The following is a 27,437-nucleotide window of genomic DNA, read 5'->3' on the forward strand; positions in this document are numbered from 1 at the left end:
TATCTATTACTGTAAGCTAACAGTGTTTATCTATTACTGTAAGCTAACAGTGTTTATCTATTGCTTTTAGCTAATAGTGTTTATCTATTCATCTATTACTTTAAACTAAGTGTTTATCCCTTACTTTTTTATCCATGACCTTTAGGTAATTATAGGGACTTCTCTGCTCGCTTGCTAACTAGTGTTCATGCAACAGCATGGCCTTAAGGTGTTCCAGCTGAGTCACATTTGTGAGAGGTGTGTAACGTGCAGTTAGCCTATCATAGCTGTGTTTCTTACCATGACGATACAATTACTGTACCTAATTCTTCCTAAATATGTACTCTTATTAGGATATACAGTTTCTTTTTTTTATTATATCATAATTTGTATTTTCTAACAATTAATACAATTTCAAGTACAGGTACACCTGGTTGGGACTTTGGGCAGGAGCATAGAAAGCCACAGATAATGATGATGGCAATGCTTAGGTTAATGAGATTAAAACAGCTGCAAGGCAATCCTCTATAGTTCCCTCTGACCCAACTGTTGCTCTATTTAAATGGATTTAGGTAGACTGTTTTGTACTTTAATGATAATCACTAAATAGTTGAATGACCAGACAAGCCCAGTGAGGAAAGAAAGGAAAATACTTAAAGACATTCATTCTTATTCATATGAAGTTAACTGACTGCTGCTTGTCAGTCTTATGCAACTCCCTTTGTCAGAGTTATTGTTGCTTTGCAGCAGTTAACAGCTTGAATATCACCTGCAACAGGTGAGTATGAGCTAAATAGGTCTCAGAACACAAGTTTGACTGATTAAGAGAAATTATCTTGGCTTCATAATCTCTGGCATTTCACAATAAGTGAGTTATTATCATTATCATTATCATGTAAAACCTAAGCTTGTTTCCTCATGGCTGACAGTGACTCAGGTTAAAAATGCAATTTCTTAACATGAGCAAATGTGGGAAAAAATCCAAAAGGAGAGCCACAACGGTATAAATAGGAAGACCTGACAGCTATGTGACTACAGAGTGAACAAAGCCAGAGACTTGAAAGAATGCAAACGTGGATGTCTCTGCAGATAAACGATGCAATAACTCATCTGTGTAAAGCTATTGTTGCCGTCTAAAAGGAAACATGAGCCAGCAAACACCCGAGAAAATACATAAACTAGCATAAATCAATATACATACGCACGAATACTCAATACACACACTTCTGCACACTTGGACGGGAGAAGGACAAATCGACCTTACAAACACACATATGATTAATTACTCAGTTCACTTAAGCCACATTCATTTGGACATTTGCAATTAGAAATAAAGAAACTCAAAGGCCTCAAAGTTGTACATCAATGCCACGATTCTCCCACACATGAACTCCTGTGTTACCAGCTGGACGCAGACAAGTAGGACCACATTCAAATCAAATCAGTTGAAACACTTAATAAGCACGGCTTAAACTTCTCAAACATGATCAAATTTGTAGATATTTTACTTGTGTATAAGATGTTTACTCTGTAACTTCGTTTGCTGCTGCTACAAACAAATTTCCCCCTGGGGATGAATAAAGTATACATCTATCTATCTATCTATCTATCTATAACATTTGTCATGGTGTGGCCCCTACCCCGCTCAATGAATTTAAAAATACCACATCGACAAAGTACCTTTGGACAGTCAGCCTTTTCCTGTTGGCCATCACATTCCTGGAACACTGAACCCACAGAACTAAGGATTTAAAGACCGGTGGTTATTGGACAATCAAATGCAATTGTTCTACTCATTGTCAGTGTGCTTTTATCTTGTATGTTTTCTTTTAATGCCATCAACCTGCCAGCGCCTGAAGATGAAAATTAGCCTGTAAGGCTATAAATCTGTCACATTTACATCATGGCAGCTGCTCCTGTTAAAAGTATTTAATTTACTTTATACCTCTGCTTCACAACATTTAAGAGGCAAAATATTTGACTTTTTACTCCAATACATTTGTTTTCAGGTTAAGATTTTACATTAAAAATACACATCAAATATAAATTAAGCGAGTGGTTCCCTCTGCTTTTTCTTCTTTCCTCCCCCACTGATCATTGTGCGACCCCCTCAGATGTATCTTCAGAGGAGGCCCGACCCACTGGACTACACTACGTAAAGCTATTGCAAACCTAGCCGAGCAGCTGCAACAGTAAAGTACTACTTACACATTGATGCATCAACAATTTCATAATAATAGTTGCATAGTCTGCAGAATTTGCTTTACCAAGAATTGTTGTATTGGCACTTTTACTTAAGTAAAGGATCCGAGTACTTCCACCACAGCTTAAAATCATTCATTCAAGCTGGGCCGGGTACAGCCAGTGATTGTACAAGACTTCTCACAGTTTCAGTCAGGTAATGAAATGACAAAAGAAAAGAAAGAAAAAATGAAATAGCAAAGCAAATAATTGCACAGTTAACCAGTCCTTGGCCTCTGAAGATATACACACACAGAAAGCAGCAAGAACAGAGCCAGAAAGATCAAAAGCATGCACATATATAAAGGAGTTTGTTTACTCCTCCGTCTCGAGGCAGTCAGGGTTGAAGAGGTTTTGCGAGGACATTTCTGCTTACCTCAACAGGGGCTGTTTAGGGGGCGGAGGCGGGTCACCATCTTGGCTCTGCGGAGGCTTCTTGGTCACCTGCTTGTAAATGTTCCTGGCCGTCACCCCGAGCCACAGCATGGTCGACAGGGACGAGTAGTGCAGCACCACCCCGACCTGACGTAGGGTGAAAGAGGACGCGTCAAGTTATTTATTTGACGTCTCTGAACTTTTTCCATATACTGTACACTGTGTCTCTCTGGAAAATGTCAGACTTGATTATATTCCTGTGACTCAAAGCGAAGATGTTCAGGGGGGAGCTGCCACTCCTCTCTCAAAAAAATACCCATCATCAATGTCACTCCAAGGGTGTCTCTGTAGAGACCTGCCTGCTTTGTCTTATCCTTCGCTAAAAGACAATGATACAAGAAATGTTCAAAAAGTGCTTCTGAATCATCAAGGTTGTTTTGGGATAAGAGCATTACGGCGAGGTTATACTGTTGGATACCGAGCAGCTCCTTATCAGTTGAGTTAGAGGACACGGGGGTGTGCACTGCGAATAACAAATCTGAATATAAATGATAGTCACGTTGACAACTACCAGGGCGTGATTGTGTTCCGAAATGCGCAGCGTACGTACCTCTTCTCTTCCTCGCTTTAATATTCATGAATTATGTTTGGATGGGGGAACTGATCTAACTTTGTTTAAAGGCTTTGCCAGCTCATAGAAAGAGCAGAGAGTTATGAGAGAGCAAGAGAAAGAGAGAGCAAGAGAGAGAGAGAGAGAGAGAGAGAGAGAGAGAGAGAGAGAATTAGAATACGCTGAGCCTTTTCTCCACCCAGTCAGTCTGTTCATGAGGTGACAACCTGAGACACCCAATCAAATGGCTTCTCGCCAGCCTGGTAGGCCTAGGGACTGAAGCTAGTGTACCAGAGTCCAGATGCTAATTGGAAATGTCCTTGAGCTGGTTATAGAGAGCAAAGAGCGGGTGGGAAGTCAATCACTGCTGCGGAGTCAGAGCTTCATTAGTGCCAAGAGCAGACGGGGAGGACGTGTGTTTGCAAAATGGAAATAAGGGGGAGAGGAGGAGTTCTCAAATTATCAGAGATGGTGAAGGTGTGTGTGTGTGTATGTGTGTGTGGGGGGGGGGGCACATTGAACACAACTGGCTGATTAAGTTCCTGATAAAGAAACAAGAACTTACCCTTAATGCAGGAAGTCAAATTGCATTATTAAAGCATGCTGTCAATCTAGCACTTCTCTTTAATAGCTAATACAGACCGCACAATTGTACATTAGTTGTCAAGCATGTTCAGTACTACTATGCAATACTATACTGTAATGCAGTATAGATGCACCTTGGAGGCGTGTATAAGTATGATTTCAGGGACCCCTGTATGAGTTCTATTAATTATTCTAGACAGTCAGGTTTTTGGACATCCTCAGTCAAGATGTAACCTGACGCGCCAGATGGTTTGTTACAGAGAACCATCTGAGAAGCCCTCATTGGAAACTGTTGGGAAAAGCGCAGGCACTTTCAAAAAGAATACTTGGCAGTTGATTGGATGTACCATCTGTCAATCAAACTCATGTCGAAGCCAGTCGGGAGCAATCTCTGAACCCATCGGCTGGTGGTCTGGCGACGGATAAGCCTCTGGGGGCGACGGGCTGTATTTCTGGGGTTCCTGTGTAGAAAGCAATTATCTGGGCCAAGACTTCCTTTTTCGTGCACTACAGTCCGATTAGCAACTTGAGATACGAGACCGGAGGTGGAGAGACGTCGCAAGTAGTCAGTTCACGAGCTTTCGCCACCGTCAGACGATAGCGGATGGGTTCCCAGATTGCATTTCGGCCAGTGTGTCCTGCCTCTTTTGCTCCCCACACGGGCTGTTTACCTGAGTTCAACTAAATCACGCTCAACCGCGATTGAAAAATCGTAGAGATTTTCCATATAAATGCAGAATCTGTTTCTAGATATTACGTCTGGAGAAGAGCAAAAACATCTTTTCCATCGCGTAAAGCCTTCAGTGGCGTCCTTTGCTCTTCTATCAATGAAGAAAACCAGTTATGATGTAACCAATGCTATTGCCGCTACGCTAACCTCTTTAGGAGCCGCCAATGTTGTTTTGAACGAACAGTCGGCTCTCTGTGTCGTCGCGTCACACATCTAAACCACGCCTGTAGCTGCCAGTAGCTTCCTACAGGACGCTGATTGGTCCGCACATAAAGCGCATTACTTGAAGCCTGACAAGATGGGTTTTCATGACATCTTGTGATTCACACACTGTGACAGCAGCTGGTCAAATCTTGAGTATGTGGGAGAAACTGTCCGTTTAGCAGCAAGACTTCTCAACTCACCAGCTGACACTTTTGGTTTCGACCAGCAAGTTGAATAAAAATCATAGTTTGTTTAAAAAGAGACCCCCCCTCCCCCCTATTGCAACAACACTGCATAAGACTCTCCAAAATCCAAAGATGAGCACACTCACTGATCTCAGACTAGTAAGCAACCAAATAATGATGCCAAACCCAAAACCAGATCATCCACCAGGACTGCAACTGGGAAATCGAACAGGAACAGCAGCTTGCCATCTCAGACGACGTCAGCCACGGATGTCACCAGAGAAACTACCACATCGGTCATTTGTTTATGAGCTGGAAACCACCTATGTTTACATTTTCTTGACACAAATCCTCTTGTAGGCGTGTGTGAATAATGACTGTTCTCTCTTTGAAGCAAAATCTCTTGGATTGGAGATGAGCCAAGCATCTTTGACACTGTTCACATCCTGTCTCTCACCTACACCTACAATGTTGGTTTCTCCAAAACCATAGTAAAGAACAAATCATTTACCTTTTTTTTTGGTTACGGTGAGCATGTGAACATAAGACCTATAATGAATCAGCGCATGGATATGTTGATGAGGACAGTCTGATAAACACAGTCCCGTTTGAACTATTGGTCTTGATAGTTGCTGTGTGCTTTTCTCCGGATGTCCCTTTGTGGGTAAATACATGATTTGAGCCAGTGATCGGATCAGTGAGCAGCACAATCACCATGCAGTTAACACTAACGGGGAGCTGGAAAATGAGAGCTGGGAAAAGTCAGAGCTTCTGTCACCTCAGACTCCCTCTTTGTAATCACTCAGGAGGGCTGACGATGACGCCTTAAATGAATCAAACTGCACACCCACACAGAAGCATTAAGGGGGAATTCATAGTGAATTATAATGCATATTCATAATGCTTCATGGCTACACGCATTAACACACATAATGCTGTCTGCTGTCAACAGTCATGGCACATTATGACATTGCAATGAATTATGAGTTGAAGTATCTTATGGATGGTATTGGCTATTCTTGCATAATCGTCATGGTGATACTTTCCATGATGAATTAAAAACATACTTATAATGCATTTTAATCTGCGTACAGCACTGTGTTTTTATATAAGCACAACACATGTCACAACGCATGTTATAATGACTTTCAAGTACCGTAACACTTCATAATTGTTGGCCTTTTTTTTTTGCAAGAATCACAATGTATTATAATTCCGATCGTTATAAAACATAAACTTTTAATAATGCGTAATAATAATCACTGTCATGATGCATTATAATGGTATTATAAGTTATTCTAAATCTAATTCTAAGTACATGCAAGAACAAACAAAATATTTGTATTTAAAGCACACAATGACCACTGACACTAACTATAATGCATTATACAAATACATTTATGTAATATAACTGTGATGTATAAAGCACTATAATCTCACTGAGTGACCAGCAATCATGAAAAATGATGATGATTGACCATATAAGTCATTATAAAATGATGTATGATGAGTTGTGATTATTGTTATGCAGCATTATGAATATCTATGAGTGTTTAGAAATAGAATTAAACAGTGCTGTGGGCAGATTGTAATGCACTACAAGTATGTTTATAGTGCATTATCGACCTCATAGAAAGCGTTACCATAATCACTTATGATGCAGCATGGATTATTTTAAATGCATGAAAATGCATTACACTCTACTTGCCGGCAACAATGAAACAATATGATAAAGCATGCGCTATTATAGATATGTCGATATGCACGTCACTGTACTTAACACATACAATCAGACTGCAGGGGCCATAAAAGCAGACTATGAGTCCTTACTATAGTGGATTGTTGAGGTGTGTATTAATACGCGAGTACAGGAAGTCACTGTATTTTAAGCCTCATCAGTCAACCTCTAGTTATGGATAACTAGTCAAGAGCATCCATAACACTTCACATGCTTATGAGTGTAGTCATGAAGCATTACACTGTAATTGCATTATAATTATGTGGTTTGATTTAGACTCATTAAATTGTGACAGCCGAAAAGAAAAGTCTGTATTTTGCATACAGACGTATGAGGTCACTAGAACGAGCTAAAGCTAGCACACTCCAACGTGTCTCTGTCTCCGTTTACGGCCTTGACTCCCTCACCTCGACTGTATCGCATCATACAGTCAACTTATTAGCCGTAGTTAGCTTCGAAGTGCTTTTAGGCTACGTGCTCCTTCATGGTCATTTGAGTAAAAGAGCAACAGATGTGACAAGATGAAGACGAGACATGAGGTGTCATGTTTGATACAAGTCAAGTCACAGAGAATGTGATTTAATGCGAAAGGTGAAAGTAATGAGGAGTCAGCACAGCAGGCTCGCTGTGCACCTTTCTGTTACAGGTACGCTGCAAACACACCAAAGTATGGACTGTAGGCTCACTGTGCGCTAGTCTTTATAAATCAATGTAAAGATTTACAGTCTCAGATTAAGAAATAATCCAGCCAGTTTATTAGGTACACCTAAAACCAAATGCAATCTATTACAGCCGTCTTGCAATAAATCCTACATACGATCTAACGGTATCAGAATGTAGTAGTGGATACCAGTCCCAGTGACGTCCTCACTGGGACTCGATACCACGGTACAAAACACAAACAGAACAATAAATCCCATGTACTTCAACATGTACGCCTTCACTACCGTTTGCATGCTGGTTTTGAATTAATAATTAATCTCTGATGATCCTCCTCAAGTTCCTCCCCAAAAACAAACATTATTCAAGATTGCATTTGACCACATCCTGACACCGTTATAATTTAACTTCGCCCAATGCTCATTTTTGCTTGAACGCATCGCAACGTAACTCAATGCACACCTCATGTCAGTCGCCGTCAGCCAAGCAGGACTGTGCTGCCCACAGATGCTAACAGCTAACTAGCTCTTAATGGCTCTCCTCCCGTCGATGTCAACACGGATTTGCTGTTCACAAAGTGGCATCATCAGGGAGATATTCTATCGTCACCGGGACAACGATCCAAAAATCTGGCCTCGCCACATTCCTACCTTCAGGACTGTTATCATTTTTTAATTGAAAAGGTTTTAGAGAGGTGTTGGTTAAACTGTATGATCACGTAGTAATATGTGTATTTGTCAACTGCAATGTATGACTTAATATAGCAAGACAAAGACAAAGGTGTTTCAGTGGGAGAAGAAAATGTGAATTTACAATGATTTACTGAGAAGTCTCATTACATTGTGTGTAAATCTACTCTATTTTACATGGTACAATATGAACTATGAGACGCTGTGTGACAACTTGTCACACAACATCAATAAAAGTCTAAAAAGAGTGTAAAACAGTACAAAGAGAGGATGTCAGCACCCGCCAACACGTCACAGTAAGACACCAGAACAAAAACCACCACTGACAGTTGTGGTACAAAACAGAAGGAGGCAGATAGTGAGCTCCGGGTGAGACTGTAACTCTATCGGTCTGATCGCCTTCAGGACAAAACAAACCCATTGTTTGCTCTGGACGTGTTGTTATTTAAGCAGGGAGTAATTCACTCCATCATTCAGTTATTGATGCGTGTAGCTGACTTTACTGACATCATTTTCTGCAGTGTTCGCTCGTGTGTGTGTGTGTGTGTGTGTGTATCTTTCTGTCTGTCCATGCTAGGCTTACTACTCGACCAATCTGCCTGATATTCAGTTGTAACTGTGGTCTTAGGGACCTCGCATGGTTGCGGTGACCATTTTTGAAAGACACGTTTTATCGACTGTTGTATACCGTCATTGACTGCTGACTTCTCAGCTGGCCGGTAGGGTCCGCAGGTGAACAGCTGCATCAGAAGCCAAAGCCATTTCTGGCAATCGGCTTGGCCACTAACAAGCCTTACCTAGTCTGTTGCAGGCCACATTTTGGCCTTTGTCGTGGCTCAGACACCGACATCCATAGAAATGTTTGGTCGTCTTTTGAACCTGAGTGTCCGCAGATTAATTCCACACCCGATATGTTATGTTCCGCTAAAGATACGCATGATACCAGATGAATGAATCTGATTTTTGTTACTGTGGACACCATCTTGACTGTAAGGGTGCCCGGGAGGGACAACTGAGTGAGATTCAAATCTTCTTTGTTTTGGAGGGGAGAGGGCGGAGATCTGCTCTCAACGGAGTGCACTTGTCTAGTTAAGAATGGCAACCTTTTTAGCATTTTCTGTGAAGACGCTGTCAGATAACTTGTTTTAACAATTTAAGTTAAATTCAAAGGTCCCTCCATGCCATCTTCTCTGGGCATATTCATTATATTGCCTCCCTACTGTTTTGGATGCATAAGTAACCAGTCTGCCGGAAGCATTTCACAAGTGGGGAAATGAGCTCAGGAACACTCAAATTGGGCCCAATGGAAGTACAAAGCAGATACTGTAATGTATTTTTCTTCTTTTATTAGTTGTGCCAGCCTTTGCCGTCACAACTAATTTCACAGTGGCACACTAATGAGGAAATCCTCTGTAAAGCATCTTTAAGCTGACAGTTGGATGTAACCTCAGATCTAGGTCACATCCTTCACCAAGTTCTTTGCTAAATTAATAGGTTATTTGACGCTGGTCACACACTCCCTGAACAATCAACTGAGATGTCTCATCCAAAATTTGACGGTCCGAGGTAAGACGAGGTGAGGCGAGGGGAAACGAGGATGCACTGTGTGTTCTGCAGCTCGATGCAAGCAAATAGGGGGACGTAGCGTGACAGCCGGGGTGCAGCACGAATCGACGACAAAATGAGCCGCGACGGAAGAAAAGATAGAAATTGAGATCAGAGGCGACTTTGACTTTGAGGCCGTAAAGACATCGGATGCTGCATAGCGGCAGTGGCACGGTGGGTCGGGGAGGCGGCTGCAACACTGAAGAGTGGCATACAGATGGGGGAGCGGGAGGATGAGTATGGGATGCAGGTGGAGATGGTGGAGGGAGGAGGGGAGGGTTGAGGGGCGGAGGACTGGGTGGGGGGAGTGCATGCTTGAAGTGCGGCGAGAGCTGCCAAAGCTAGTTTCAGAGCTCCTTGAAGTTCCCTCTGTCGGAGGGAGAGCGTGTACTTATGTGTCCCCCTGGGAGGAGGGAAAGGGGGTGCAATGTGTGTGTGTGTGGGCGGGGGGGGATTGGGGAGAGAACTTCAGCAGGCAGCGCGTGTACGAGTGCATTTGAATGTGCGATCACGCAGCTCTTCATGCAATCCTGTAATTATCCCAAATTGTGTCTGGTGGGGGTCCGCCTCCCTCCCAGCGGAGCAGCAGACGATCTGGGCTCCTGCCCAAATCTGTGGAGAGTTGTCCTGTTAGCAGTGATCGGGTAAAGGAGGAGCAGCGAGAAACATTCAGAGGCCCTGGGATAAAATTAGATAAATGACTGAAATATTAAATTAAAGAGCAGCAGCAGCAGGGCCGACAAAGTCTACAACACCTGCTCTCACACTGCAGGAGGTGGACTTCAGTTTGGAATAAGGCATACTTTACGAAAGGTTTGTGGCTGTATTCATGGTTAATACATCATTTATTAATGTTTTATACATCATAATGGTTAGCATTTAAAACCTTTGGGTTGCCATGTTAAATAAAATGTAAATGTTAGTACGTTAGTGGACTTCTCTATTTCTAAAAATCTAGACGTATTCAGGAGCAAATAAACAATGACGTAAACCTGCTAGAGTGACATAACGAAAACCTGAATGTTGTTCTTAATAATATCTTACTGCTGGTCAATAAAACAATAAATCTGCATGAGTCCATATTTATTATAATAACAATGTTAAATCAATGTGAGAATGTGAAAGGTGTAACTCGTAGTGATGAACCTACAGATAATTATCACCTGCAGCTCCCCTTGGATTTATGGAGTTCAGCTGTTCAATCTACAACATGTATTGTTCTGGTTCACTCTCACCGCTTTCATAGCGATGCTTTCGGTCTTTGTTACAAGCAACAAATCATTGCACACTACCCGCTCAGCACCGGACAGCGACTTAGCGACTAGCTGGTGAAAGCCTGACCAGGCACCAGGTCTGCAAAGTAGCTACGGCTAGAAGTCCTACATACATTGCAGCGGTTGCACTTTATTTAAATGTAACAATGCATCCATGTATTGTCCCTGTCAAATAGATTCATCAATAAAGGAAAAACAGTGGAGCCTTTAGCTGCTAAAGAGACAGATGTTTCCCTCAGAAGCTGGTAGAGACCAAAAACAGAGCTAAAGGACACAACATAGGGTGGACACAACAGAACTCTAAATGAATTAAAATCGTTTCTTTGTAACTGCTGAATGTGTGAGTAAGCAACAGTTTGTTAACAATTTCGCCGGATCAACTAAGACGGTGATGATTTGTCAAAGTGGTGTTTTGGCTGCCTCCAAACAAATGATTGGAGGTTGAGAGACGCAGTGTGATAAGAAAAACACAACACATTCATTTGTGTCCCAGTTTTAATTGTTCAGTTATCTTGTAAAACATTCAAATCTTTGCGACTGTAATCAAATGGGATTTGGGGAGATTGACAGTCCGTCATTAGTTTGTGGGTCGCAGTAGCTAGAGGAGCGATCTCTGTTGGTCAGAGTGTGTGCTTGATGGAAGTTGGCAAAAACTGTGTCTACATTTCCAAAGAATGTGGTTGAGGTTTAATTGATCTATTCTTTGTCCTCTGCATATAAGAGGTGCTTTATACGAGATTTACTGTATATACAAGAGAATTTCTATTGCCTCTCAACGGCTCTCAACATGGCAACACCTAGCTCGCAGCTAACGGTGCTAACAGCACGGACAGAGCTAACAGCGTCTACCTGAGGGGGAAGTGGGCGCTACGTAGTAACGGCGTAATAAAACTACAAAGGTAAGTGTTTCTGTAAGTTGAAAACATTAACTAAAGTGAAAAGGAATAAATACTGGATGGATATACATGGGCTGGATGATCGTGTAAAGTATGTTCAAATATTCATGTATATTGACAGTTACTGCATGATGATATGTACATGTCTGGAATACATCACATTATGGAGGCTAAAGACGCTAGAGCAGCAACACAAAACGGATCAGTTTTACACACAAAAAAGTGATGTGGGAGACAACTCTGAGCTCCAAAGCGTGTGGTGAGGAAATATGACCCTGACTACATTCAATTTGGATTCATAACGGCAGGCAGTGATGGGTGAGGGTAAGCAGAATATTTATTTTGGTCATTACAGCCGACAGTTGCATAACACATATTTACAGCCAGCTTATTTTTTTATCCTTTTTTTTCTTATTATAATTTTTTTTTAACAATCAGAAGTGGGCCTTAAGTGACAAAAGGTCGAGTATGAACATCCTCAGCATGACTGTCGAGTAGAGTAAAGAGTCATATAGTGACTACATATGGTAAAGTTATGAAGGTGACGGTAAACGGCAGGGAGCCGGTGAGTGACGGAAGCTGCAATTGGTGACAAACACCAGTTTTTTGCATCAGCTATACAGCTGTGGAGGAAGGCAGATGGCGACGCGAGTGCAGACCTCTTAAGGACTCCCCTGTCACCGAGCCTCGTGCTTCTGCAGCTCAGGCATGAAATACGACGCTCTGCATTTCAGCACGTAGAGGCGGGGTCTTTACACAGTGGAATAAGGGGCCACCTAAAGTGCTTGTGACAGCGGGAGAGGCATCTAGAGTCCCCAAGCAGCGCTGCGGCTCGCGATAAAGGGAGCGAACATGGCCCGTTGATGGAGGCGGTTGTAACGGGAGAGTCAAAAGTGGAAAAAGAAGTGTACATCAATCTCTTCGCGGCTACATACGGTAAATGCCCCCCTGCTGAGGTGAGCTGACAGTGGAGCATGCTCTGCTCTAGGTGATGTTTCATGCTCACAACCTGAACAGGTCCAGCTATCAATCAATTGGATGGGAAAACCACCGGGACCATAAAGCTTAACAACCAAATAGTAACATATTACTCGACAACCTCAAACATACGTATGATCTCTTATCTGTCTCTTCAGAATCATTTCCATCAGCAATACACTCCAAATAACACCCTGGTCAATATAACAAGAATCTCCTATTTCTCCCCCCCAGTTCCTTTACAATGTTACATTCTGTATTTATGAAGGTTTCCTCCTTCTCCCACCTGCATTCTTGATGTATAACATCCTAAAAATAGCGAGGGGCCAGCAGGCAAGAAAGCATTTGTCTTTCTTGCCAAATCTGTCCTGACATCCCAAATCTCCCCCCCCCCACAAGCCTCGCTCACTCATTCATAACTGCGGGCTGCAGAGATGGAGGCACCACCCATGTGACCACCACACACCAATTACAAAGGGTCAGAAAGACCAACTGCAGGGACGTGCTGCCGCGTCACAAGATGGGGTTGGCTTCCCTATAGCCATCATCTCATGCACTAGTAGATGATACTGTATGTATGACGACCCAGAAAGACTTCAGACAACAATCCTTTTCCCCTCCGTCTATTCATGTAGTGTTAATCTGCAACCAAATGAGAGACAACCGAATGTCCACACAGACAAGATCATCTTAAATAAGAGGAAAAGCTAACAGCCACGGTGACGGCTCTATGAGTCTGTACACAGCGGTGCTTTGAGCTAAATGCTACTCTGAGCATAGGCTCACAATGACAATGCTAACACGTTGATGTTTAGCATCTTCACCGTCTTAGTTGGGCGTGTTAGCATGCTAGCATTTGCTATTTAGCCCGTAAACACAAAGTATAAATGATGCTAATGGGAATGTGATTAGTTTTGTATTTAACCACAAACCAAAGTATTGGAAAATTATAGTTTTTGACCTGATGATTAGCGCAAAAATAAAGTCATTAGGATACATTCTCTGGGAACTATGAATGTCTGACCAGATTCTAGTAGATGTTAAGATATTTCACAGGATAGCTGAAGACATTGACATGCTGGTGGACCTAGAGGAAAAGCCAGTGGGGTTCATCCTCTGGGGACCATGAATCTTGTGGTAATCAATCCAACAGTTATTGGAACACCACTGTCTCTTTTTTGCCCACCTACTGACAAAACCTGTTCATGAGTGTGACAATTGTTAAACCCCAAACTGTGCCTTAAAATAAACATGCCATAATACCTGTGATACTGTCATTTCATGAACATCGGTGTGGTAACTAAACTTCCATGGAAAAAACACATTTATGTGGAATTCTAATGACCAGAAAATGTTGTGTATATACAGCCACTTTCCAAAATGTCCGGAAAAATAATACAACATTTGAAGCCCACAGCTAACCCCAGGCAACAAGAGTGGACACAGACAATAGAGGGACAGAGAGTGAGTGCATTCATGATGGGAAGGCCTGAATGATCAGGCCTCATTGTATCAACACTTTACTATGTGACTGACTGGAGCATACATGCAGCTGAAGCATGAAAAAACACATAAAGCCGACCTACTATACGTCCACATACTGCACTCTCTGGTTGCCGACACCTGAATAAACCTTCATAATCAATTTTCAGACAAGCTTTGAGAGGGGGATGAATGAAAAGGGAATGCACTTACTGCTTGACAGATGATGGGGTATTTGATTCGATTGATGCCGCCGGCAAACACAGCAAAGGTCAGAGCCGTGTGGAAACAGAAGTTGAGAAGCATATGCCATCCCTTCCGACTGATGCGGATTGCGCTGCCAAAAGAGACCAAGAATCAAAAGAATTAGCAGGTAAATACCAGAACCCCACAGTGTTTTGTGTTTCATCATCTCCCTGAGATTCATTTTTCAAGGTATAGTGCCCATCAGTCACTTCAAGTGTGATTTGAGCCGGTTTTTTGCAAGGTCTGCATAAATTGCCCTTTTCTTTTACCTTGCTATACTGCCATATAGATTAACAACCAAAGGGGAGCCTGGGGAATGCTGCTCGTGCAAACAAGCCATTACATACTTCACTGCCAATACATGTGCTGAATAATAGAATACTTTCTGAAAACATTTCAACCTTGGCTCAACTTTGAAAAGCAATGATTCACATTCAATAGTTTCAAGTTGGGTCAACATATATTATCTAACTCAGACAGGTTGATATTGATATTGTATAAAAACCTCTTTTGTTTATTTTGGGCAACACAAGGTTTTAAGTCTGACAGACTACACAACAGAGAGAGAGAGACAGAATGTTTGCCATCAACTCATAAAGTTTAATTGGGTACCATGTCATCAATCACTGCACGGTCTAACCGCGTTCGCTCTTGATGACTAACTGTAAACGATGGCATTGTGAAACAGCGGGAACATTGTAGAACAAACACAACTCAGGAGCAGTGAGAACATGTAACATTAGGCCGATGAGTCTGTGGCCCCAATTTACTAATTTAAGGTTGACTTTAATAAAGATACATTTTCTTATTTTGCCCCCGTGGCAGATTTACGGGGGTAAAGTGTGAACTGGAAGGTTTTTCCTGACATAACAAAAAAGAAAGAATCTGTTTTAACATCCACGACTTTTTAAAAGGTCAAACTCTACGAGTACCCAGTGAAAGTGAAAACAGAGTCTCGGGCAGGCCACTTAACACACATTACCATTTTCCACCCCAGCTGTTAGAAAACCGGCTGAACAGGTCATGACAACACCAACATCTTTGTCGTACTGTGTGAATTAGCGGACCATCCATTCTTTTAATGACTTTCCGTGTGTGTCAGCTCCCTCCTTTTCGTCCATACAGCCACAGCCTTGTCACCATTTGAAATGATATAACCTTGTGATGGAAATCTCCGCTCCCCAAAATGGAGGAGCGGAGCCCCGGCTGCACGTGAGCCAACTGTAGATGAAGCGGTGGCTCGGCAGTGAGCTATGAGGCGTGTCTGGGGCTGCTCCGTGTGAGGGGAGGGAGGAGGGCTAAAGCTGCTGCTGTCGATGCCTCTGCCACGGTTCCAAGTGCTGAACTCCATCCAGCAAGGAGGCCATAAATCAGGCCGGCTCCTGGCCTCCATGGAAGGGGGTTTTCATAGGCTCTGCTGTGGGATTTCATTGGGTCAAGTACATTAACCTGGCATCCCTCCAGTTCCCCATCTCCCAGAAGGTAAGTAGGGGAGGGGGATAAAACTGTCCTCTCTGCATCTGCTCTCTCACCCCTGCACCCACTGCTGAGCCAACTGTAAGTTACAATAAAGCTGTGGTAGGATATGACAATATACAATGGGTAGGTGTGTTTCATTGGCGGAAGACATGTTCCAAACATGCTGATTCGTCCCATAAAACATAGGTAGCAGGGCTGTTAAATGGAGGAATGGAAGTGGTTTCATGCTAATTATGATGGAGGAAAGGGAGCATCCTGGCAGCAATAGGGCTGGGCTCTATGGCTGAAATCAGTGGCAAGTCACAAAAAACAACATATAGTTTAAACAGCCGCTTGAGGCCTGCGGCAAGCTGTAAACACAACAATGACATAATAATAACTGTTGTATTCCTACTTTACTTTACTGGTCTTTACCCCTTTACCACAGGATTACCATCAACTCAGAGTCATGTACCTGCAGACTTGCCAAATGTAAGTCCGATGTTTTTAGTTCTGTTTTGGTCTCCACCCACTCCTGAGGGAAATATCTGACTCTTTAGCTGCAAAGTGTTCCACTATGTTTACTGGCAAGCCGCTTGTCTGAGGTTGGGCGCTGAGCAGGTGTTGTACAGTGTGCTTTTCACAGAAAACAGCTGCCTTCTGCTGTTGATTAGAGCAGCTTTTAAGTATCTTTATTTTGCTGCTTTTGAATCATTAATTTGGAAGGAAAATATGTAAACAAACATGTTCATATTGTCATTATGATTCCACTAGAAGCTGATAAATGACAGAACTGAACTATCGCCCCTAGCTCTACACGACAGTATTAACTGTCTTTATGTGCATTTCTTTTCTGTAAACATAATCAGGCGACACTCTGGTTGATAGGCATTATTAACCCCATTACTCTGCGCTGCTTTTACTTCCTTTAATTACAGGCACATGACACTCATCCTTATAACAATAACACAACTTTTTTTCACTCCTATTGTTTTTCTCATTCTTATGGGATCAATTACAAGTAATTAAAGATTTCCTCCATCAAGATTCCCATCATGCTTTGGCTGTAAACAGAAAGCGTAGTGTTGCACCTGGGCCTGCATCTTTTTTTAGCCTACGCAGTATGTCTTTATATTTTGGTAAATCTGGACCATGGGGAAGTCATGCTGTATCAGCTGCTTACAGTTCCTGTAACCATAATAACAATAAAGATGTCTCGTATATCCGGTTACTTTTACACACGTTTTACCTCGGCATGCAACAGCACAGACAGTAAGGTCACATCCACACACACAACATGTCGTCGGCGTAGAAGTTCTTTGGCGTGAGTGAAGAAGGCATAAAGCTTGCAATTTGTCACAACTTCAAGTCCAAAATAACCGGCGGGGGGGACAACCTTAAGAACATTTGGAACAACTAACTTAATCAGAATCTTATCGTGTTGTTATTCATTCCCATCATGCCTCTCAAGAGTAATCACAGTGCCGACAGCATGGAGTGTCTCTCTAGCACAGTCCTGTTTATCACGGAGCTCACAGCTGATGTACAAAGGTTGCATTGACTTGATTGTGATGCGTTCAAGCTATAAGTAGAGTAGAGTATCAAAAAGCAAGGTAAATTGTAACGCTGTCATGATGTGCTCAAATGTAATCTTGCGAAATGTAATTTTTGGCCAGAAAGGTGTATAAATACAGTTGGTTGAAGGAGATGTTTTCACAGCAATGTAAAATAGATATAAGTGAAGGAAGCTGTTTACATTTCCAACACTAGCTTTAAGAGGCTGAAATTACATCATTTATTGTATTTATGAAAACAAACAGATGAAAGCAAAAGGATAACGTTTAGAATGTATTAGTGTTTATACTGACTTCGGGAAGGATGATCTGGAGCCTCGCTGTGTATTATAGTTCTTAGAAAGAAATTGTGAATCAGCAAATAAGACTTGGGAATCAGAAGAAAATTGCAACCATTCCGTCTCCAGACAACAATCAACTGCATGGCTTTTTTTTAATGGAAGAAAAAGTCATCAGTTTGATAACTGTGAGGTGATCTGAAGAAACCTCCTTTCAATATGAATTCTCCGTGGATTGATGGACGCTTATTGTCGTGGAACATCAACGACCACTTGGAAAGACCGACTCCCTCTGATTCCATCAGCGTGTGCGTGACATCGGTGCTAGAACTCCGGGAACACTTGACACAAATCGTGTCAATTGGGTTCAAAGGATTTGGGGTTCAAAGGAGGAGTGGGATGAAATCCACCATCATGTTTTTTACGAGGCAAACACATCACACATCAGCATTGCAGCCCTAATCCCAGATCAGATTTTTATCTTGGCTTATCTCGCTGGCAGAGACAGAACCAACAGCACATCCTGTACGCATGTATTTATGCACGTGTGCGTGCGTCTGTTAACTGAGGGGAGAAAGTGACAAATTCTCGAACAGCCTCCCTCGCATTCTGCCCATTTAACACGCAGTCCCGTGCGCTTCGCAGCTGGGATACTGTCAGTCAGCTGGAGTGATACTACATAACCAAAGTGTTGCTAAACAGAGATGTGTTTCAGTGCTGGGGAGTGCCTGGGGGGAGGTGTGGAGGGCGAGGAGGTGTTGGCTTTCCGCTAATGTGAGCGTCACTGAGAGGGAACCCCTCGAGTGTGACAGACACCGTGAAAGCTCCGGCCTTATGTCTTAAATATGGGCTTGTTCTCGTTCTGGTTTCAACTGGAATGAATGCGTTTTTTTTGCTCTGAGAAGCACTTTGTGACGAATGAGTGCGTTTACACGCACACGTGTCGTATTTTGGAGTATCCAGGTTACGCTTTACCCATGTGTACACGTCAACCCGCTTTTAAAAGAACGTGGACATGCTAGCTGGAGAATAAAGGATGCATGCAAACTCCTTTTTATTGCTGTGTTCATGTATACAGGGATATGAATAACTATGTTCCATATAATACGGTAAGAATGGGATACTGATGTGCATGCAAACATACAGTCTGCTCTGAAAGTAATATTTATACATGTGGCAAAAACTGAAAAAAGCACCACTGCATCATACATGTAGGCCTAAATATATATGTATATATTATTTTTCAGAAATGTCCGATTCCAATGTGACTTATGGGGTGCAAGTTCAAATGCTGAATCTTATTTTAGTAGATCTGTAATCTTGTTCCTTATTTGTAAGATATTCCTACCAAGTCTAATAAAATACATTTTAAGACAGCACTTTCATGTCTCTCCAGTATTATGTATCAGCATTGGCAACCACTGTGGTTTAGCATCCATGTTTATTCAAAGATTCATTTTAAAAGGAAGATTTTTTTGGAGAATTTGTGTTTTTTCCATCACAAATGGAGTGGTGCATTACCACCATTTCTTTTTGAAAAAAGGCCCTTGATTAAAGTTTTCACCTCATTCCTATCAAAATGTCTTTAAACCCTACGGATCATGGTTGTGTATCATTATTATTGTTGTTTTTAATAATACACCAATTCTGCACAAACATCCTGATACCCAGTTTACATTCGACTTGAATCACAAATCTCAATCTTCTGCCATTTTGAAATTGCTCCTGTCTGTGTTGCAGTTTTTTGTTTTTTCTCTCCAGTCAATACTGCAGTGCCAGACGACAGTAAGCGATGCTGCTGTTTGGAGCCCCAGATGCTGTCATCTCCGTCTGACTGCAGAAGGACGCACCCTGTCTCTGTCCCAGGTGTCACAAACGGATGCAAACCGCAATGTGCTGCTGTGCATTCACACGGTTTTGTAAGCGTTTGCTTTGCTTGGATTCAATAAAACATCAATAAAAGCAGATATATCTGTCTGAGTTAACTGTGTTATTCTGTAAATAAAATATTGTTCTTGCGTTTTTTTTTTTTTTGAAAATGGGACATTTGAGACATTTCCTACGTATCAAAATGGATGCAGAGCTATTACAATAACAGAGCATTAATGCCACGGACGTGATAAAGTGAGTGATGCTCGACAATAAAAACAGATGATGAATTGCTGTGCGGAAATAAAACGCCAGTCAGGCTCCCGTTGCTTTAATAACGGCGGACGGATGCCACAGTGCAAAAACCGGAGGAGCCACACGGCTCATCCTCGGTCTTCGCCTCCATATGGAATAGTAAAGGTGGCCTGAATGCCCCGTAGGAATCCATTAGAAGCATGCTATGACTGTCTGAAACACGCGCACACGTCTGCGCATGTGTTTTAGATCCTCTTAGTCAGACAGGCGGCAGGGCTTTATGCCAGCCCTGAAGCATGTGACTCACACGCGGGAACTAAAAAAACAAACTGCAAAACCATGAAGGTGGGAGATTACAGACGCGTCCGCCCGAGTGTCCGCATGTGGAAAGGAAGTCAATGGCCATTGTGTGAAGTTTATAGAGTCGGCGCCTGCTTCTTACCTGTGGTGCACTATGTACGTGATGATGGAGGCGAAGAGGCAGAGCAACATGACCGCCGTGCAGGCATACACGACCGGGTGCAGAAACTCCCCAGGGTACGGGGGGAAAGACAGCACCTTCTTCAGATCCTAAGGCAAGAAAAAGACAGGAGCGGGGGGGGAGGAAGGAGACATTATAAAATACAGTATCATAAAGAATAATCAGTGAGCAAGAACTAGGCCTCAGCAGTGACAGCATTCCTGACAGCCGAAGACAGAGGCGATGAGCTCCCCGCGCATATAAGCAGAGCAAACGGAAAAACACAAATGGATGTCGGGGGAACGTATCCCGAGCTAGAACGCTGTCCAAATCAGCATAAAAGAGCAACAACCCTGTCAAGGAGAAGAATATTCTTCCCCCTGCATTTACATTTCGTGTTTCAGGCATTTAGCCGACACTCTTGTGCAACAATAGCATAATCTTCCCTGTCTGCTGAGATGAAAAGCAAAACAAAGATGGATAGCAGCCAGGCCAAAAGACAAAAAGAAAAAATCAAAACAAAGTTAAGTCGCTTCTTGTGTCTGTAAAAGACACATTGTTCAGAGACGCTTATTAAAACCTTATCAACGTCAGAGTCCATTTGCTTTGTAATTTATTCTTCTTCCAACTCCTTCAGCACGCATTCTGACAGCTACAGCTCAAAACTCTCAAAGGAGAGACACCTTTTCCCATTTTAACGCTGTCTCTAAAAGCTTTATCTCTGTTGTATTAAGAGACAAAACAAGCCGCTGTAAAATCTGTACACCCGCTCGGCATCTCCGTGTGGAGCCGGCAGTGATGTCACGATTTAGGCTCCATCGTGTTGACGTCGCTAAATAAAGCGCACCTTATCTCCATAACCCCGCCAGCTCAGTGCGAGTGTGTGTCAGAGAGAGTGATCCACACACACACGCACACAGACAGACACACACACACGCTGTCTGACTTCATCATTGTCTCCGTGTGTAGCCAAGTGGGATGTTGTCTCTCTCTCTCTCTCTCTCTCTCTCTCCGTGTTTATCCGAGGGCTGATGAGCCTGTCGGGGGCCCGTGAGGGGTCTTGACCTTCAGTTGACCATTTATAAGCACGGTTGTAAAGTAGCGGCCCGAGATGAAATAAAAGGTTTTGGGGGGGCAAGATAGTGTGTGGTACAGACACTCAGTCCAACACTCATCAGAGAATCTAAAAAAGCCTTTCCTGTGCGTTTAATGCTCAGAGACCCTCATAGACCCATGCTAAGGGGATCTTTAGCTAGCAGGTCAGCAGTATATGCTCCAAAGAGGTGGTATTCATTATCTGAAAGCTGCTACTAGCTTACAGGTTCAGGACAGCTGATGAGTGCGTTTTCAACCAACGCGTGGCGTTAACGTTAGCATAGTTAGCGAGCTAGCTACCGGCGAAATCTAAAAACATGGCATCAACTGCGATGTAAGCCGGTAAAATGAGCGGCTAGTAAGGAGAAGTCAGCTTTTGTCAACTCATGAAATCCAAGGAGTCATTGTTTCAAAAGTGAATAAGGGTTTTCAGCAATAAGTCTGCCAGCGTTATCATTGTAAACTGCAAAATGAGCTGCTCTTGGATTTTGGGAAGAAACCAGTTAACCCATGACAGTAGCACGGACAGAATGGCACCAACAGGCCCTGGAGAGGAACCCAGCCAGGCAGTTAAACCTGCTCTGGCCCGTCATGGGTCAAATCATTACTGTGAGATATCAACCAGAGATGGAGATGAAACTGCCATTTATTTTAAACTGGAAAAAACAACAGCCTTGGAAACGTGGTAGCAAACACATCCAGCAGACACAGGGGAACATTAGCATTGATTTGGAGATGTGCCTGTGTCCACCTGATGAATGTAAGTCCAATATTCCCTCTCTTCTGATTCGTTAGAGCCTCTTTACCTGCTAAATGCTGCACTTTCTTCACCACCTGGTTGTCTGTTGTTTGGTGCTAAACAGGTAGCGTACAGTGGGCTTGTCACGACCGTTAGCTGAAAACAGCTACCTGTTTGAGGGGTGTCAAACAAAGCCTTACAACACCATAGAGCTGACATGTAGTCATTTAATACATTGCTAATATAAAAACATTGATTGGAGCAGCTTTATTACCAACCATAACATCTCTGAAGAAATACTTTGAAAGGTAGTGGAAGAAGAGAACAAAATCATCGATCTTTAGAAACACTGACATGAGTTTGCAGATTGTAGCGTGGCCATAAAAATTAAAAAATAACGACAAGAAGAGAGGGATGGAGGAACCCTGTAATTAAACCTGAGCAATAAACTGTATCTTCATTTGGGAGCACAGTAGCACACAGACAGTAAAAAAAAAATAATGTCAGAGAGAAGGAAAGGACAGTGAGGGGGGGGGGGGCTTTTGGGGGAGAAAGCACATGGAAAACACATTCCAAAATTGTAAACAGCTTCAAATAATTTGGTAGCTGCGGATTTACAGGGAATTATTAAGTTTGTACTTGTCCCCGGAGCGATGTCATGGAAGGACAATGAAAGCTGGTGTTAATTACAGCTCAATGAATTGATGTCGCAAAAAAAGAAAAAGAAATCCAGGCCTGAAGCATCAGCAAGAAATCCTGCTGAAATGAAGCTTTTAAGTCACTAAGCTGATTTATATATTTTAAGAGCAAATACCACTACTTAGGGGTTTAGATCATAAAAAATAACAGCAACTCAACCAAAGGTCAAAGACAAATCGTTTCCGAGGGAATGAGTAACTGCATCGGTAAAAACTACATCGTGCTCAGACACATTGAGAGGTTCAGCCGTGACGCTAAATTGTCACATGGTGAGTGACGGCGGCCATAGTTAAATGTCTTTAGGTGTGAGCGAGGAAGTCAAACGCTCTCATGGGATACATCATCATCATCACCGCTGGGCTTATAACGTTGGCTGAGAATGTCAGCCTCTCGCCTCCAGAGTCTTTAAACGTTTCTCACCCCAACAAATAAAGCTCAGCAGCCTACAGCTGTGCTGAGCTGCTTTCCTCAAAATCCATAAGACGTCATGCATCTTAGAAGTGGTTACTCACAAAACCATACGCGTGCCTCAGTGCCTTGTTGCTAAGAAAGTTTTAAATTGACTTTCATTTTCCAAGAAATCAATCCACTCTGCACAAAAACTGACAGACTGAAACTTTAAATGCCATCAAAAGTTGTAAAAACATCTGCATTAAGAGACTGCATTTAAAAACAATGAACCACAAGTTTTATCTTTCATTTAATTGTATTAATTCAGAGCACTGTCTGCCATCTTTTCAATCTTTTCAGTCTTCTAGTCTCTCCATCATCCTGTCAATGCATTGCTTTGTGAGAAGGGCGGGTTTAGGGAAGTCACGAGAACCGATACTTCATTACCAAGTCGATCTGAGGATCAGGGCTCGAGACTAACAGGGCCCAGAAGTCCCAGGGGACGATAGAACATTCCCCTGATCATGCTACTTTGTGAACAACAAATCTGTGATGAAACTGGCAGGACGAGAGCTAGTAGCGTTGGCTGTTAGCTGCTCCTGGCTAAATCATGGAGCTAACAGCTAACATTCGGAGGTTGCATCGAGCTACTTTAGAATGCGTTAAAGCTCCATTCTGTTGAAATGAATATTGGTCAAAGGTAAATTAGTATCTTTATACGATGTATTTTCATGATAAATTTGCAAAAATCAGCATGCAAACAGTAATAATGGATTGTTTGTTGAAGTTCATGGGTTTTATTTTTTACCGTGGTACCAAATTGGGTATTAAGAATCATGAGGCAGTTGTGGATCACTTGCGGTAACTACCGGCTGGTAAATAGGAGTAAGCTGTCAATGGCCTGGCGGAGATTAAAATCCCAAACTTTCTTTTGTGACAGCTTTTCAATGCCATGGTATTCCTAGTATTCTCCAATTGGATTATTTACTACTTTTCTCAGTTTTACATCATTGTAGAGTCAATATCTTTGTGTTATCGACTGTTGATTGGACAAAACGAGCAAATTCACAAGCAAATTGTGAAATCCTGGCTTATTAAGAAATTGTGCCATTTTTGACCATTTTTTAACATTTCATAGACCAAACAATGAATAGAAAAAAAACCCAGCAGAACCACAGAAAACATACAAGAGAATTTTATGTGACTAGGAAACAAACCAGACAGCTTCCAGACCAGCCAAAGGAGCACAGCAGGAGCCTAACGCTTTGAGAAGAAGTGGCTCAAAGTGAATGAGTAAACCTTCTTCAACAACTACTTCAGACGTACCCTTGTGTGAGGTGCTGAACAGCTGCTCACGGGCCAACAATAGAGGAACTTCCATTTTACGGGGGCAGCATATACAGCAGAGGACTATGAAAGCGAAGAAGGGCAAAGCTGGAATAGAGCGTGCGTGCTCAGCAGAACCCTCTCCTGGACAAATAAAGGTTACACGAAAAAAATAATAAAAAAGACCTTACAGCAGAGCAGAGCTGTGGTGAGAGAATAGAGAGAAAAGGGAAGACGGATGAAGGGAGACTGGCCCTTTTAGCCCAAAGAAAAAAAAGGGTGAGGCGGACGACAGGGTGCCCTGAACAAAGTGTGCACACGGCTCTGAGAAGCAGTGTCTGTGCTCCCGGGGTGATGTGGGGCAAACTGCTGCAGCACATTAACAACAGAGGGATCTTACTTGGGCTGAATTGTATCCAAATCATTTTCTTTAAAACATGTGCAGATGCTCTCATATCTGCGTCTCTTGAAGGCTGCCACATCTGAGTTCTACATCGACTCCCATACATTTAAGTCAAGCATGGGCCTCTCAGTGCTGTGCAACAGACACAGACTGTAAAGTTGCAGTTCCCTTTAGTCGGCCCGGCTGTCATGAAGACTGATGGGCCGTTGGCGTAGCTCGCGGCGCGCTCTAAACAACTCCGTGTTGTACTCTTCAGATGGGGACAGTTGCAGCCACCTTCAAATGTGATTCCTCCGCTCCATGTTATCATCGCTATTGCTATCGTGTTACATCACGACACCACTGGCCACTTTATCAACGTGACCGCTCTCTCTCTCGACTCAATTCATTACCACCCAGGGCAGCTTAGTTTAGACTATTCTGGATTAGCGCTGGCATGTTACCTCCGAACATGTCTCCATTGTCTCCCCTAGTGTCTCCAGCTGAACAGGCCCCTGATCCCCTGTTTGTGATGTAGCTACAACTTTAATCCAGGCTTCCCCCCCCCCCCCCTCCCCCCCCCCCCCCCCCAATGCCAAAATCAGATTACCAGAGTCAATTAAACTTGATCCATAATCTCGGCGCACAGGCACAGTGGGTGCAAGGTTATCAGCACTACAAAATAAAATTGGGGCAAATGCGCTGTTGGATGGGAACTGCAAGAACCTTCGGGAGGCAAAATCTTGCAAAATTATCGCGGGTCTCGTTTAATTGGCGCCGTCGTAGCCGCGGGGCCAATCTGTGACATATGTCGTCACAATTGTGCTCCTTCACCCTGTTGTAATCGCATTGGTGCACGCAAGGACGCGCAAACATTGTGGGAGAGAGAGGAGAGGAGAGGGAGGGAGAGGAAAACAAAATTAAAATCCTCTAGTGAACAGCCTGCGGGCTCTCAGCTCCCATCCAGCACTGTATTTTATCATCCTTGAGTGGCCGCGCGGGCGCCGCAACAGAACCGGAGTGAGTGTGCAAATCAAACCCACTCTGGCTCGCCCCATGCACCGTGCGACGGAGGGAGAGAGAGAGAGAGAGGGCGAGAGAGAGGGAGAGAGAGAGGGCGAGAGAGAGAGAGAGAGAAAGAGAGTGAGAGAGAGAGAGAGGGAGAGAGAGAGGGAGAGAGAGAGAGAGAGAGAGAGAGAGAGAGAGAGAGAGAGAGAGACGGGGCAGCAGGCGGGGCGGAATAAACTCTGGACTTGACAACGGTCGGAGAAAATGGCCACGCGCCACTGATGCAGGTCATCAGTGTTACAGCTGTCCCTTGCGGCCGCCACTCAGCTTGTGGCGTTGAGATACGGTCGCATCCCCCCCCCACCCCCACGTTCAGCAGCGGAGGCATACAAGGCCCACCGTGAAACGAGTAATCCAATCACCAGTGGAATCATGCGCACATCCATCAAATCAACAAACATTATGAGCTGATGAGGAAACCTCGGCGTGAAAGACAAAGCCCCTCTCGATGAGCAGCGCCGTCGCATGAGGCTCAGACGTACCAGTCGTGGCGCAGTTATCTCCTCAAACATCAAGGGGGCCATTGTTTCATTAGCATTAATTTCTCTAGAGCCTCAGATTAGAAGGGTTGTATGTGTTGCTTCAGGCGATTCCACTTCCTATACAACAGACACTGTAATCGCTGCTCTGTGGAGATGTTTAAAGCGTGACTGTCGAAAAAAATAAAATAAATGGGCCTTGTGCACCACTCAATGTTGCAAACAGAGTACAAGCTCATAATTCACTGTAGGCAACCCACACATCCCCCCCCCCCTCTACGACCGGAAACAAAGAGAGGCGAGTACACACGTCTGCTGAATCAATACCAGCAAATGTGAATGCAGGGAGAAGATCGTTTCTTAATATAGGACGGAGACACTGGGATGACTCTAATCTCTTTCTTTCTTTCCTTCCTTTCACCCTCATACGGTAAGAAACACATGGCTACTGGGAGATACCTAATCGCACCACAGGCTGCCTGATGTTTACGGCTCCCTGACACACCGACATGTTCCATCTAGGGCTGGGCTTCAATAGCTTTTTATCAGATCTGAATCCATTATTACATTCAGATCCTTTATTTAATACTCAGTTTCCTGTTTATTAGGTGCACCTAGCAAAAACAAATGCGATGTGATGCAACAGTTCTCCAGTAACTAATGCTCCTGAAGAGCAAAGAACAGCACTGAAGACTTTTCTCCTTCTAAAAGATGTTTTTCGCTCTTCTCTTGACTGGCTTCGACAACAGTTTGATTGACAGATGGTTCATCCAATCAGCTGTCAAGTATTCTTTTGAAGGTGCCTGCCCAAACCGGTTCCAATGAGCTGGTTAACGTCAGCGTGCCATCATGTCATCAGTTTAGCAGGTTTGTGGTCATTGAAACTTT

General features: G+C 43.2%; 1 protein-coding gene across 1 annotated transcript in view; it reads right to left on the reverse strand.

Annotated features, from left to right (window-relative positions):
• adgra1b (adhesion G protein-coupled receptor A1b) overlaps positions 1-27,437 on the reverse strand; it is a 148,565-nt gene that overhangs the window by 12,521 nt on the left and 108,607 nt on the right. The window contains exons 15-17 of the mRNA XM_031877970.1: positions 20,354-20,481; positions 14,445-14,568; positions 2,597-2,742 (exon numbers count right to left, since the gene is read on the reverse strand). Coding sequence (XP_031733830.1) covers positions 2,597-2,742; positions 14,445-14,568; positions 20,354-20,481 — 398 coding nt within the window. The remainder of the gene's footprint in view (positions 1-2,596; positions 2,743-14,444; positions 14,569-20,353; positions 20,482-27,437) is intronic.

This window comes from Anarrhichthys ocellatus, unplaced genomic scaffold (assembly GCF_004355925.1).
Source record: "Anarrhichthys ocellatus isolate YVR2014 unplaced genomic scaffold, GSC_Weel_1.0 scaffold3, whole genome shotgun sequence".
Classification (NCBI taxonomy): Eukaryota; Metazoa; Chordata; class Actinopteri; order Perciformes; family Anarhichadidae; genus Anarrhichthys; species Anarrhichthys ocellatus.